Source organism: Morone saxatilis, unplaced genomic scaffold (genome assembly GCF_004916995.1).
Source record: "Morone saxatilis isolate NCDOM2014 unplaced genomic scaffold, NCSU_SB_2.0 Contig14, whole genome shotgun sequence".
Taxonomy (NCBI): Eukaryota; Metazoa; Chordata; class Actinopteri; family Moronidae; genus Morone; species Morone saxatilis.
Genome location: NW_023339696.1, coordinates 8,960,619 through 8,974,798, shown reverse-complemented (window position 1 = coordinate 8,974,798; position 14,180 = coordinate 8,960,619). Strand labels below are relative to the sequence as shown.

Here is a 14,180-nt window from a genome sequence, read left to right as displayed (position 1 = left end):
TTAATTATCTTTGAAAACTTAGAAGATCAAAAGCGGCCACCATCAGTACAAGTGTTTGTAACCTTCCCCTATAAACACCAAGTTGTTACTGGGCGTCGGGTTATTTAGTTTTACTCCATTTACAAAATACAAAAAACAATATCTGACACAGAGCGACAGTAAAACTCAATCATTGTTAATGTTTATTAGTCAGTCACTTCCAGTAAGTGTGTAAATAACATATCCCACAAGGGGAAATGATATAACTGATTAGTAAAGTGGGTCTGATTGCAGAATTACTCATCAAACAGGACGTTTTGTCTTTCCCAGACAATTGCAGAGGATGTTTAGTTAACGTAGTAAGAACTGAGGGGCGAGGTTGTGCGATGACTGAGATCAAACATTACAATGTCATGTCCCAAGAGCAGGTTGGGACAAACAAAATGAGACTATTGGAAGAGTTCCCAGAATAAACTTGACTTCACTGACACAGATATGTCTCATGATAGCATCAATATTGGCACATCGAGAATGTCCCCTGAAACAGAATAATATCACTCACGTCATATCAGAAGACAGGCTGTGACCTGTTTCGGGCACAGAATATTGATCATCCACATATGGCTCTGGTGTGTGGCATAAACAAGAGTAACAGAGGCATAGGTCCCTGTGTATAGATATTCTCTGTATGTATGACTATTCATTCTAGTATCTTTGTGGGCCCTCCTCACACAATGGTCCTGTATACTCAGTCTCCGTTTTCCCCCCAGTCCTACACCATTTTAGACAAATTACAAATTGTCTTCCTATGGATGTAGCCAAGATATCTTTGCATGATATAATTGCCTCCTACATCTTATTGTATTAAATGTTGGGGACAGGCTGGACAAATAGTCACTTGGACTCTGGAGAAATACAATCTTCTGAGTTTCAAGGATTTTTGATTACACTCAAATTTGTGTCTTGTGCATTTGTTTTTTTTTACTTGCTTAAGGGGGACAACATTTCAGAGAATATGATATCTGGTTGTAAGAATAAGCATAAAGTGAGTAAAAGCTATTAAAAAAAACTCTGTGAACACCTTTGATCAAATATTGTTAGTAGCACCATTGGTCAAACTCTTGTCTGGTGAGTAGTGTGTGCCTCCCAAATAAGGCTGGTCTGTCTCACAGTCTGAGCAAAGGTCAGCAATGGTTCAGGGACTCGGCAGCCGACTGGTTGGTTTTGTTTATGTAGAATCAGGTGACCTGTAATGTCGTATCCTCACACTTTGGGAAAGCACATGTCTTCAACATCAGATAACATTTATTGGAACCTGCTCAGAAATGTCATCAGAATATATATATATATATACAATAAGCTTTAACTGGTTATGAATGAAGTCATACACGTTGAAAAGTAAATAAATTGAATTAAAGTGTGCTCCTAATGTGCAAAATCAGAAAGAGTCCGCAGTAAGTAAGGATGTTAAGGATTTCTGTGTAGTGAGTAGAAAATGACTTCAGTAGAATTTAATCCATTCATCCGTGGAAGTAACTGGAATGATCCAGCTTGTCGTACCTGACCATTGCGGTTACATTAATGATTAATGATGTTGTTGGATCCAGATTAAACTTTTCTTTGAAAAGCAGGTTTTTTGTGCAGTCTGTGCAAACAAAAACAAATTGTCCAGCAGGATCGGGAATCTCGATGACTGATCTGACGAAACGTTCGGACTAATTGACGATGGATACAACTGCTTTAATAATTATATTTACATATTCCTCACAGAGTTCTGAAAGTCGGTATGAACTGCCTGTTCATACCGACTTATCTATATGTTTACCCTCCTTTCTATAGATGTGTCACTGCGTCTTTTCCCTGACTGGTGTTATCACCTCAGCACTTCCGCTCTTCATCAGCCTTGAACTTTGCACGTGGCATACCTACTGGTGGGTGTAACCTGAGAGCTGGAGGGTCACAAAGCTGTTTTCCTTCTCTTCTCTGATAGCTGTTGTTATGGCTTATTCTTAAAGCTACCACAAAAAATGGATTTCAGTTACTGAAGGTAAACATTGTTTATTAAAGCTATGGCTACATACAGTAATTTTGTTAGACGATCTTAAGAGGTAAGAACTCATTACACCTTTCAGAGTGTGAATCAAAATTCTTGTTTTTTGTGTAAACAATTACAAACTGCTGATAAATATGTCTTCCAAGCTGTGCCAGGAGTCATTGGAAGCGCTCTAACTCTGCTCCTGCTTGTAAAAACTACAAATCACTTCATTATTGTTGACTGATAAAAAGCACATCACCTGACAATTTACTATATTACTCAAGTGGACGATGTTCAAAATTATATATTCATTACCACTGATCAAAAAATCAGCAATTACCAAATTATAAGGGATATTTATTCCCGTATTCAGAATATATAAACTTCTTTCTTGTAGTTTCTTTTATTTTCTCACAGTGTTGAAGACTTGTGAGTGGTGTTACCTTTCACTGTAATGGCTTGACTTTCTAGGAATAGGGTCGTCTGTTCCACAGAAGAGCAACAACAGCACAGCCGGCCCCAAATGGAGAGAAAAAAAAATCCCCCACTGCACGTTTTCTGCCATGTCTGCATACCAAAGCGACTGGATGAAAACAGTGGAACATACTGCTGTACATTTTTCAAAACTTTCCATCTGCCACATACCTTAACCAGCATTTCAGCCATGCATGATAACAACACAGAGATGGAAAGTGAGACGTGGTTTTGCACCATGTAGTAAAAAAGACAATGGCTGAAATAGTTACCTAATAGATAAACAGTTGAGATAGCGAAAGTAGGCTGTAACAGTTAAAATGGTTGGCTAATAAATTGAAATTATTGAAAATTGAAATTATATATAATAAACAGTATTTCATTATTATTTTTAAAAGTAATGGATAAACAGTTTAACTAGCCAAGTTTACAGATAAACAGTGGAATTAGCTAAGTTTAGGCTAGACCAAAAGGCCAGATATCACTGTAACTGTATCAACTTTTGTATTTGAAATTAACATCCAGTTTTGGAACATGTGATGGTTCTATGAAGTGGTGCATAAGCTCGTCTGACACAGCTTTTGGGGCGCATTAGCCAAAAAAGTACCCACTGGATTAAGGTAGACCAAATTTCCCATAATTTGGCATATCCTCATAAATATTTCAAATTTAATTTCATATTCTTTCTTGTTATAATATTTAGCTCCCATACTTCTGTGCACGTTTCTAGTGAACATCTTCTTGTCTAGCAGTCTGTCAGCTATTATTGTTTTCTGTATCCTTTTATTAATAATGTGAATCAAAGTAAATTAAGACAGCATCTTCAAAAACTGAACACAGACAAGTTATTCTATAATAAATAAAAGCATTTATTTCTGTACAGCAAATGTTGAAAGTTTACAACAAAGTCTAAAAGAGTGACATTATTACCAGAAAACAGTAAAGACCAAATATGTACATTTATGAACATTATATTTACACGCTTATTCTGCACTGTTAGTCGGTGAATGTAAAATTACTTTATGTACAGCTTCACTAGCACTTTTTTTTCTACCTAAAAGCCTTTTGACAGTCATAACCCACATCACAACAACGTCTTTGTTAGGTGTAACCTCACCTGCATGTAACACTGCCACATGCCTCAAGCAATTCACTGTAAACAGGCCGACACTCTGATTTCAAACATTTCTACCGAGTTCAATAGCACCAACAGGAACATGTGAATAAAATATGTCATTAAAAAGGCACACATTTGTCAGCAATACAAATAAATGAGCTCAAACAGCCGCTGAGAACTGTGGTTTTTTTTTTAAAAACACGATAGGGCACATGGCTTTCTTTTGTCAGGAATGCTGGTATAAGGCAAGTTGAGGTTCTGGTCCTAAGGGAGGATGTAAATATACACATGCCATGATACAGAGCATTAGACACGGCCCCATTGGTCACACGTGGTTGCATCAAAGCATTTTAGTCTTTGAGGAATGCACTGGTCCTCCCGAGAGGGGCATAGGGAGGGAACATTTAAAGATGGTCCTCCAGTGCACAGACAGCCGATCACAAATCAAGAGAATGGAGCTGAAACTCAGAAACGACAAACAGCTGCTGAAGAACGCAGTGTTGTTGTGAAAATCTGAAAGTTAATACAGAGCACAGTATCAAGGCACAGATCTATTCTTGGAGCTCAACTACAGCAGTGTCTTCAGGTCTTTTCGGGTGATATTTTTGCTCCACTACTGAGGCCATAGCTGGTTTAAACTCAAAGTTACACACACACACACACATCATTATGAAACTTTTTGAGGTCACACTGGTTAAACTGGCACATGCAGGTTTCTTATTACATTCACCTACTGCATGTTCAACTTTAAATCCGCTCGATCAAGTGTTTCTCTTGGAATAAAAGTCAGGTTCAGATTTTCTTGTTTCCAACAAACAAAGAGAAAAGACAACAAAAACATTCGCCATTTTGGGAAAGGTGAAGATTGATTCCACTCTCATGTCTGTGCAGGAGCTTGAGCTGAATGTAAAAAACTTAGCTTACCATTAAGACTGGAAACAAAAGGAAACAGTTAGTCTGCCTCTGTCCAAAGGTAACAAAATCCACCAATCAGCACCTTTAAGTTTTACAGTAACCTTGCGAAGCAGCTGGACTCTCAAGATCACAAAACTACAAGATCAAGTGAGAGTCTATCTTGGCAGGCTTCAATCTATGGGCTTGTGTCCAAACCACAGTTGTTCGGACCAATCAGCATCCTATGAGGAACTACTGACAGCTACAGTATGAGTTGTTGAGTGTTTAACAGTGTGTGAAAAGTGAGGTTAGCGTAGATGCTGCTAGCACCAGTTAAATCAGAACTGGAGAGTATTTCTTAATTGAAAGAACGGCACTGAAGTCTTGAAAAAATGTTTCGTATTTTCTCCCGACTGGCTTTCATAAGAGTTTGACCACATTATATGGTTGGCATTATAAAGTGATAAATAATGATAGACAGATGGTTCTTCCAGTCCCCTACTGAGTATTTTTTAGAAGTGCCTGCCCTTTTCCAAACATGTGGAACAGTGACTTCCAAGATGGTTCTGTGTGACAAACCACCTGGCACAGTCAGGTTACTGTTTGAGCTAAGCTTACTGTACAAATATGAGAGTGGCCGAGAAAGCAAATAAGATATGATAATATTCAGAAATAAAATTTAAAACAAAAATAGACTGATATTTACAACACTCATTCGTGAATTCTACCTTACACAAGTCAGAGGAAATTCCCAATTAGAATTTTCGTTAAATGAGCTCAGTTAAATCGCTGCTTCAAATCATTTGGCTTTAGCAGTGACACTCCAGTTCTCCAGTTATGTCATCAATTTCATGGTTAGGATAGCAGGTAAAAAAAAAAGTTAGACGGAGGAATCCAGCATCTGATGATTTGGTTTGATTTTTTGAGGAATGGATTGTCAGCTGTTCACTTGATGTGATGAAAAATGTGCAACCTGAAAAAAAATGTTTCACCCTGGTTTCTCCACTGTAGAGCGCTTGTTCATCTGTGAGGATATCGTAGTTCAAGCTTGTCTGATATTGGCTTTGACTTCCATATCTTTGTGCTGTGTGAGGTAAAAAATACAAAAAAGGACGTCTAAGGTAGCTTATCGTCGAGACTCTTCTTTCCACTTTGCCCGACATTGTTCAGTTTTCTGTGAAGGCTGGATTGTCCGCCTCTTCATCCAAGCTCACAACCTGTCTCTGAGAGCAAATAAAAAGGATGTCAGACACATATAAAAGAACTGTAGCCTGTATGTGCTGTTGTTGAAGGAGGAATCCAATCAGATATCATTAGATGATGAAAACATGTAGTATGGATCGATATTGGTTTATCTCAGTAAAATTAAACAGTTAAGTTGAAGTGAAACTCACTTTTGGGTAGGAGTAACCGTCAGGGCTGTGGTTCCTCCAAATGTGCACCTGGTCCTCAGTGGTTTTCTGATAGACGGGGTTGTCAAAGTGAATCGTGTTGGTGTTCTTCATCCTGTAGTTCCTCCATAGCAGCACACCACCAACAGCCACCAGACAAACAATCGCTACACACAAGGAGCAGGAGAAAAGACATGATGGTGTTATCACTTCAAATAATTTGTATTTTCTGTGAAGAAGCCATCGTTGCGGGAACTGACAAAGCAACTCACCCAGAGGTAAGACGATATAGAGAGCTATTGGGGTGGTGGAGGCAGGGTTGGGAATAGCTGCAGCAAATCCATGTCGGAAATCTGAGGGAAAGGTAAACACAAGGAAAGAAGTTAATGATACATGAAGCAACGCACTCATAGGGCCACGCTGCTGGCTTTGCACGTTTTTATCCCGCTGACCTCAAAGACTATGTACTCTACATTAGTGACAGCTATTTCCCCATAACATACCATGCTTACAAACCACTTTTAGACGGATTACCAACATTGATTGGTTAATCTGAGCAGTGTAGTATGATAATAAAGTACTTCTTTTGTGGTGCCTTTAAGTTCTTGTGGGAATCTCTACAACCTGATAAGACCTGAGAATCAGCTGCCCAGCAGGAAACTATTACAAGGAACTATCTAGTCACACAATCCTTTCCCCTGTGTCCATGTTTGGTTAATATCTAACCCTTTTTTTTTAAATGGTCAACATGAATGAAAGCGAACTTTCTACAATATGAATTAAATTATAGATATTGAATATCTTAACAATCTAAAATACACAAAGCCACCATTATGGTATTTCAACTTGCCTGGAGAGGTAACTGGAGTCTCTGTGGTGGTCTGGGGAATTTTAGGCTTCACTGTCTGGGGGGACGGGGTCCTAGGTTCAGGTGTGGTGGTCCTCACAGGAGGCTTGGTGGCGCGTGGCACCGGCTTTGCCGCAGTGCTGGTGATAAGGATAGGCACTGTGGTGGTGCGGACCTGGGGCTTGGGTGTGGTGCTGGCTGGCACTGGTGGCTGACGAGGGGGGATGGTTGCTGGAACTTGAGGCTGCATGGGAGCTGCAGGTGTTGGCACAGCTGGCAAAGTACAAAAATAGATGAAGAGTGAAACATAGGAACACAATTGAGATAAAAGACAGAAGTTATTTCACCTAATTTTCACCTCAATATTGTACTTCAGTACATATGCTCTTTGATAATTTACATACCAGGTACACATGTCCTCATATCCCTGGCTAGCATCATGTTATCTGGACAGACGCAGGTATATTTGGGGGGATGTCTGCCAACTTGAGGAGCTGCCAGGCACAAAAATTCACAGCCGGATACCTGGCACCAATTTCTCCCTGCAAGGGAAAAGAGGATGATTTTTTTCTAGTTTAGTTTAACTGCTTTACATGTTTTGAAGCCATTATCAATGTTATCATACTGAAACACACTCCGCTAAGGCTAGCAAACAGCCATATTTCACAAAACAATTCCTTTAAAGTCAATGAGTTGATCTAGAATATTTTGTCCAAATATTCAATATGTACATGCCTAAAATTGCAAATATTCAGTGTTTCCCCGATATAGTCTGTAGCCTATATTATTTAGACTGTTATTGGTTTGGACAAACATCCACTTTGCTTGTGTAAAAGTTATCTTACAGAACAGTTTGCCACGCCTTCTGGTGTTAAACTAGGTCATAAAAACATCACCTTATTTAACACCTTATTTGCTGTTTTTCTTTGGCAAAAAAAATCTCAAAAACAAAATCCAGAATTCTGACAGTATGTGAGAGTGGGGTCCCTTACCAGCGGGTTGTTTGAGGTTATGATAAAGAATAATGTCCTCTGGTGACGATAGGTGCTCTGCCACTGGTGTGATGTCACCACCTGTGAGTCTGTTTGCACTGAGGATGGCATTGTTACTGACGTCTGTCCAGAACACACTTTCCTAGAAGCACAAAAAAACAACCAAGCTTCAACTTTAAGACTTGGGGACAGTAGTAGCAGCAGTGAGCAATACTACTGTTTACACATGCAGTGAGGAGTTTATGGCATGCTGTATTTGACAGGCTCTGGGTTTATGTGTAACAGAGCTTATCAGGTGGTAAACATCTACCTCAAACACAGTGAGTCCCAGCGGGTGAGCCAGCTTGTGCTCGTCAATGATGAGGGTGCGTCGACCACCGCCCTGCACATCGATACTAGAGAGGGTGTGCAGCTTAGAGTCCACCCAGTAGAGCCGCTGGTTCAACAGGTCTGGGGAGGAAGCATAACGGGAGGGGGGGTCGACAGGTCAGACTGGAGTGACCCCTGGCATTGACATGAATGGATAAAAAAAACAACTTGAAACCAGAGAGACATGAATGTTTACCGAGTGTAATCCCATTAGGCCACTCGATGTTGTCAGTAACCAGAGCGGTGCGGTCTCCTCCGTTAAGGCCTGCTTTCTCAATCTTAGCGGGATTCCCCCAGTCAGTCCAGTAAATGAAGCTGGGAGGACACAGATATGTTGTAAATAAAATATTATAAAAAAATAAAATACTGTAATCAATACAATCCTAGAGAGTCTGGGTAGGATTTAGGCTTTTATTAGTTATATTAGTTATATCACTTACTTGGTGTGTGGGTCGACCACAATCGCACGGGGTTTAGATAAACCTTGGTGGAAGAGAGTTTTGCGGCGGCTACCGTCAGTGGTTACCACGGAGATGGTGCTGCGAATGCTGTCGGTCCAGTACAGGTTACCATGGATCCAGTCAAAAGCGATGCCTTCAGGAGCGTCGATGTCATTACTGATGACCGTGCTGTGATGAGTGGAGTCTTCAGCCGAGTCCATCTGAGCTCTGGATTGAAAGTGAAGAGCTGGTGTCACGCAGGAATAAAGCAAAGAAAAACACCACTTTCATTCTGGTTTCATTCTTGCTTACCTGTAGATTTTCTTTTGTGAGATGTCTGACCAGTAGATCTCTTTGGTGGCCATGTTCATGTCGAGAGCCACAACGTTCTTAAGACGGGGGATCACTCTGGTGTACTCACTTTTGTCCAAAGTCATCTTTCTGACCTCATGACGATTGGTGAAGAAAAGATAGGCTATTGTACCTACAAAATCAGATTATGTTTGTATGTATGTTTGTTTGTTTCAATTTATGTTTGTTTTAGGTCCAGAAGACTTGCTTGGAAAAGCAATATATGAAAACATTTTACTCAAAAACATTATTATTGCATTTTTGTAAAGATATATCTAAAAGTGGCATCAGAAATCAATTAATTGTTTTGTTTCCAAATCTTTTTACATTATTCCATTCTTTTCTTTTTCATTCAACTTAAGCCTATCACTTAGTCTGAAATGTGGCCATAATTGATCATCAAATTAATTTCACATTGTTTTTATAATTAATCTAAATGAATGAGTTAAATGTGACAGCCTTTAACACTCCTCTAGATCCACCCCAAAGGTTGAACTGAAATTTGAAAGACATTTTTCAAGGAAGCGTTGTACCGTTTGATCAAAGTTGTAATTACCAAAAAGAAGAAATGTAGGTTTAAGAGGTGGTTTTTTTATTTGTTTTCCAGGCAGTGTGAATTTTGTTTACTGTAATTTCATTGGAACAGTGTCGGTCTGGGTCGGCACTAAAAATAGCTCATAATATATCACTTCAGTTCCAGTGGCCACATAGGCAGTATGCCAGATGGTGTGGAGATGTTGTTAGCCGTTGCTCACTCTGTGACTCTGTACTTTAGTTACTCTGTGCTGTGATTCAAACCACTGAGTTACGTACAGAGTGAGTTTTGACAGTCCCGTCATTTATCATCACCACAATGAGACCCATAAAACATACACAGCTAATCCTAGTTAGACATCATCTTTGAACATCTGTTACATAATAATGCCAGAAAGACTCAGAGAGCTTTACCGATGGCCTTGCAGGCTTTGGTCGCTGGGTCAACCTGGTAACCCTCCTCGCACTGGCATTTGTAACTGCCTATCTGGTTGATGCAGATCTGGCTGCAGGTGTCCGGGTTGGCACACTCATCGATATCTGATACAAAGAAAAAGGAACACAAATTACATTAAACACACATGAGTGTAACGAAACAGTAGCAATGCTGAGTCACTGTGTCCATAAGAAGTACGAATTTTTTGTCTTTATCTGACAGGACAGTCTGTGACAAAGTTTGCGTCAGAGTAAACAGATCGCTTGGCATCGTTTCTTAATCTGACTGAAGTCCACGTTGGCATGAAGACTGAGAGATAAAAAGCACATTGACTATTTTATAATTGTATCTGTGTGGGAGGATGTTACCTTCACAGCGTTTTTTGTCAACCAGGCGATATCCAGCAGAACACAGGCACTCGTAGCCGATCTTCAGGTCATTGCAAGTATGAGAGCAGCCGCCGTTGTTGTACAGGCACTCATTGGAGCCTGAGGAAGGTGGAAGAAAAGGTTTACCATCTTTTTTTCTGACGGCATACAGTAACTGACATTCTGAGGCTACAGACACCATCATTAAATGCATTAAAGTAGTAATTAACCAGACAGTTATGGGGAGAGGCCTCTGTACTCACCACATTCCCTAAGAGGCTCATCTGACCAATCCCTGCAATCACGCTGCTTGTCACACACCTTCTCCATGCTAATACACTCCCCACTGCGGCACTTAAACCTGGTTGGGCCCTCACAGTGGGTCGCTGTGGAAGAGACATGGGAATGAAAGATTCAGTTAGAAACACAGACGAGAGAGTTCATGCGGCTGCTAGCGACCAGGACGGGAATGGGTAGGGGAGGAGGTTCATACCATTGACGCAGCCAATTTCATCACTCATGTCCCTGCAGTCGTAATGCTGGTTGCACTGGCGGCTACCATGGATGCAAGTGCCATCGCCGCATTCAAACTCATCAGGACGGCAGGTGGGCCGAGCTAGAGGAATGCAAAGGGTAGACGTTTGAAATGAGTACAAGAGGTGATGACTTGAAAGTTAAGAAGAGAGAAGAATTTTGCAACCATACACACCACAGTCAGCTTCGTCAGATCGATCGAGGCAGTCAGCTCCTCCGTCACACTTCCAGCTACCGTGGATGCACTCTCCGCTGCCACAGCTGAACTCCAGGGATGTGCACTGATGAGTGGGAGCAGTGTCAGGTCTCTGGGTACCACAGTTCTGGGGCCACTCGTCGGAGCCGTCGGGGCAGTCGGAGTCACCGTCGCAGGCCCACAGGCGGGGAACGCAAACGGTGTTGTTGCACTGGAAAGACGTGGGGCTGCAGGTGACGGGTGGGCAGGAGGCCTCATCACTGCCGTCGTCACAGTCCGCCTCATCGTCGCACACGAAGGAGGACGACACGCACTGGCCGTTCCTGCAGCGGAACTCGTTGTCTGTGCACTGCTTTGGCGCTAAGAGAGAGGAGACACAACGGGGCGATCAGAGTAATGAAAGAGCAGGAACACTTTGGAGAAGGGAGGATGGGAGGAGACGAAAGCTGCGAGCAATAAAAAAAGGTAAATCACATATGATTGAGGATATGGTAAAACCGATGTGTGGCCCTCTTGCAGCCTTTAGTTAACTCAACTTACCACAGCTCTCTTCATCAGCTCCATTCTCACAGTCGGCATTTCCATCACAGCGCCATGTGCTCGGTATACACTGGTTAAGGCGGTCCGCGCAGCTGAACTCTGTCGGTCTACATGTTTTGGCCACTGGAAGTGAAATACACAAAAAACGGTAACTTAGACGACATAATCATCAGACTGGGGGATTGTGGGATTCACATGTAGGTATGCAAAGCAATGACGTCACATTATACTCACTGCAGGTACCAGGAAGTTCATCTGTGCCGTCTCCGCAGTCATCTGTGCCATCACACACCCATCTGACTGTGATGCATTTCCCATTCCCACACTGGAACTGATTGGTTCCACATGTTGTCAATGCATCTATGACAGACAAAGACAGATAAAAACAGTTCAGCTAAAAGGGCCTTTGTTTTAGATACCCCCATAAACACAGGCATGGCTGCTAGCGGCTCTTTAAAGCTGCACTTCAGCACAGCAGTGCGAATGAAATGCTAACATGCTGATGTTTGGCAGGTATAATGTTCACTATCTTAGTTCAGTGTGCTTGCATGCTAACATATGCTATTTAGAGTTAAACACAAAGTACAGATGAGGCTGATGCAGGATATTTGATCATTAAGTATTGGACAAATTTAAGTTTGACCTGATGATGACGCTAACAGAAAGGTTATGGGATCACCAAAGTAGTGCTGGACAACTTCACAGAGGCACAAACAAAAAAGTCACCAAAGTTAGTAGAGTTCATCCTCTGGGCACCAAGAATATATGTACCAAATTCCAATCCGAATGGCAATCCAATCCAATACTTATCAAGACATGTCACTAAAATTAAAATGTCAACCTGCTGGTGGCGCTAGGGGTAAGTACTGGGGAACAACAGTCATTAGGTTTCCTCTGGGGACCATGAATGTCTGTACAAGATCTAATGACAATCCATCCAACAGTTGTTGTAGTAATTTGTAAAAACCTTTGTGGTCAGCACACAAACAGCCATGTTTTGTTTTTTTCAGGGCAGATACAGCATTGCCTCATGTCACAAATCACAGGTAATGTAAAGAAAGTTAGTTTTAGTTCACTTGTGCCTCCCAAGCTGGGTTTCATTATGGGAGGTGCTATGTCTTTTCAGTGTTTGCGAGGTGGTTATAAATCTGCTGCCAGAGGAGAAAGGGGCTGGGAGGCAATAACTCTAGCATGACAGACACATGAACAGCCACACACGTGCCTGTTGGTACTTGTTTAAACAGGGCAGATAAATGGCTGAACCACAACTCAGGGATACTGACTTGTGGTTACTTACTGATACTTACGATAAGTGTGTAAGCAGTGCAGCCTGCGTTTATCAGGCTTTATCAGGGAGCTGCTGCTGATATGCCAAGTTAATAATCACAATAGAAATCTAATTTTCCAGTGTTTATGACCCCGTTGGCAAAAATGAATATGCGGAAGACACAGAGTCGCACTCCCATCCCCCATCTTTAATGAACCCAATGAAGCCAGTGAACTGGAAGCACCAATTAGACTGTACATCAGAGAGGGAGCACTTTATGACAAGTTACTAGAGGCCATTCCTCCCTGTGGCCCCAAGGGCTCCAAAACCCTGCATGGCCACCTGTTTCTAAAAGGGGTCAAGGGGGGGAAGTGTTTAGCACTAGCAGCACAGACCACCACCAGTGTTTTTTTTGCCAAAACATTTTTGCCAACAAATTCTAATTAAATATTTACTGACATGTAAGAACGGATGGCGAAAAGACAACTCATAAATTATGCTTGGCTATGAATGTCCTACAGCATAGTAAATCATATAGCTCCTTGGTGAAGTCAAACATATGGTGCTGTCAGTCATGCTTGAACATTTAGCAGGAGGTGATTTCTTCAAGGTGTTTTTGTCACTGTACTGTAGTAGTAGTATTTCTTATGACTTCAAACAGTCACGTGGGTGTTCTACTACTGATTGTAATTTCTTTATGACTCCAAGTGAAAGGTGCATTATTGCCCTCGTAAGATAAGATAGTCTTCAGTTTTATGTTGACAAACCTGGTCTTTATCAAACGGATATCCTTGTGTGTAATACAAAAGAAATAAAACGGCCCACGCAAATGGTTTAACTTAAAACTTTCCTTTTCCCTGAATGTGTAGGGGAGAGAAGGAGGAGAACAACAACATCAAGCAACTTTATAGATCAGTTCTTGTTCCCTGAAACCGATGACACGTCACCCAAAACTGACTTTACGCTGAGTATTTACTCAATGGGCTTAAAGTTCAGACCTTGACAGATAAATTGGACCGAATGGCAGCGTTATTGATTGAAAATCAGTGCTGGGGAAATAATAAATGTGCTCATGTTTGTTGCCCACTCTGTGACGTCTGGTGTGTTTAATTGATCGGCCATGAGGTGAGCAGAGAGAGCGACAGGAAACGGCTCCTTATCTTTTAAATATTTCAGAATAACATCATGTAACTCTTTCTGGTCAGAAAGATGAGAATAACACCCCCCCTCTCCCCAAAATAAACAATAAAAAAAAATAACTGATCACTTTGAGATCATTAATTCTCCTCAAAGTGGAACAAGTTCCTCTGTCCAAACACGGGTGAGAGGCAACTGTTTCACAACATGGGGGACAGACATATCACAACACACATCTCTGTGACTGGGTGACAACCAGTTCCAACATGTTTCACCTCA

At 41.3% G+C, this 14,180-nt stretch overlaps 1 protein-coding gene across 1 annotated transcript in view; it reads right to left on the bottom strand.

Moving 5' to 3' along the window:
* Positions 1-3,357: 3,357 nt before the first annotated feature.
* The window catches only part of ldlra (low density lipoprotein receptor a), a 12,018-nt gene continuing 1,195 nt past the window's right edge, over positions 3,358-14,180 (bottom strand). Inside the window, exons 2-18 of the mRNA XM_035655744.1 lie at positions 11,732-11,857; positions 11,498-11,620; positions 10,937-11,317; positions 10,721-10,843; positions 10,491-10,613; positions 10,228-10,347; positions 9,838-9,963; positions 8,851-9,022; positions 8,539-8,766; positions 8,295-8,413; positions 8,040-8,179; positions 7,730-7,871; positions 7,142-7,279; positions 6,741-7,010; positions 6,163-6,243; positions 5,894-6,057; positions 3,358-5,722 (exon numbers count right to left, since the gene is read on the bottom strand). Of these exons, the coding sequence (XP_035511637.1) occupies positions 5,666-5,722; positions 5,894-6,057; positions 6,163-6,243; positions 6,741-7,010; positions 7,142-7,279; positions 7,730-7,871; positions 8,040-8,179; positions 8,295-8,413; positions 8,539-8,766; positions 8,851-9,022; positions 9,838-9,963; positions 10,228-10,347; positions 10,491-10,613; positions 10,721-10,843; positions 10,937-11,317; positions 11,498-11,620; positions 11,732-11,857 (2,633 nt within the window). The 3' untranslated portion in view covers positions 3,358-5,665. The remainder of the gene's footprint in view (positions 5,723-5,893; positions 6,058-6,162; positions 6,244-6,740; positions 7,011-7,141; positions 7,280-7,729; positions 7,872-8,039; positions 8,180-8,294; positions 8,414-8,538; positions 8,767-8,850; positions 9,023-9,837; positions 9,964-10,227; positions 10,348-10,490; positions 10,614-10,720; positions 10,844-10,936; positions 11,318-11,497; positions 11,621-11,731; positions 11,858-14,180) is intronic.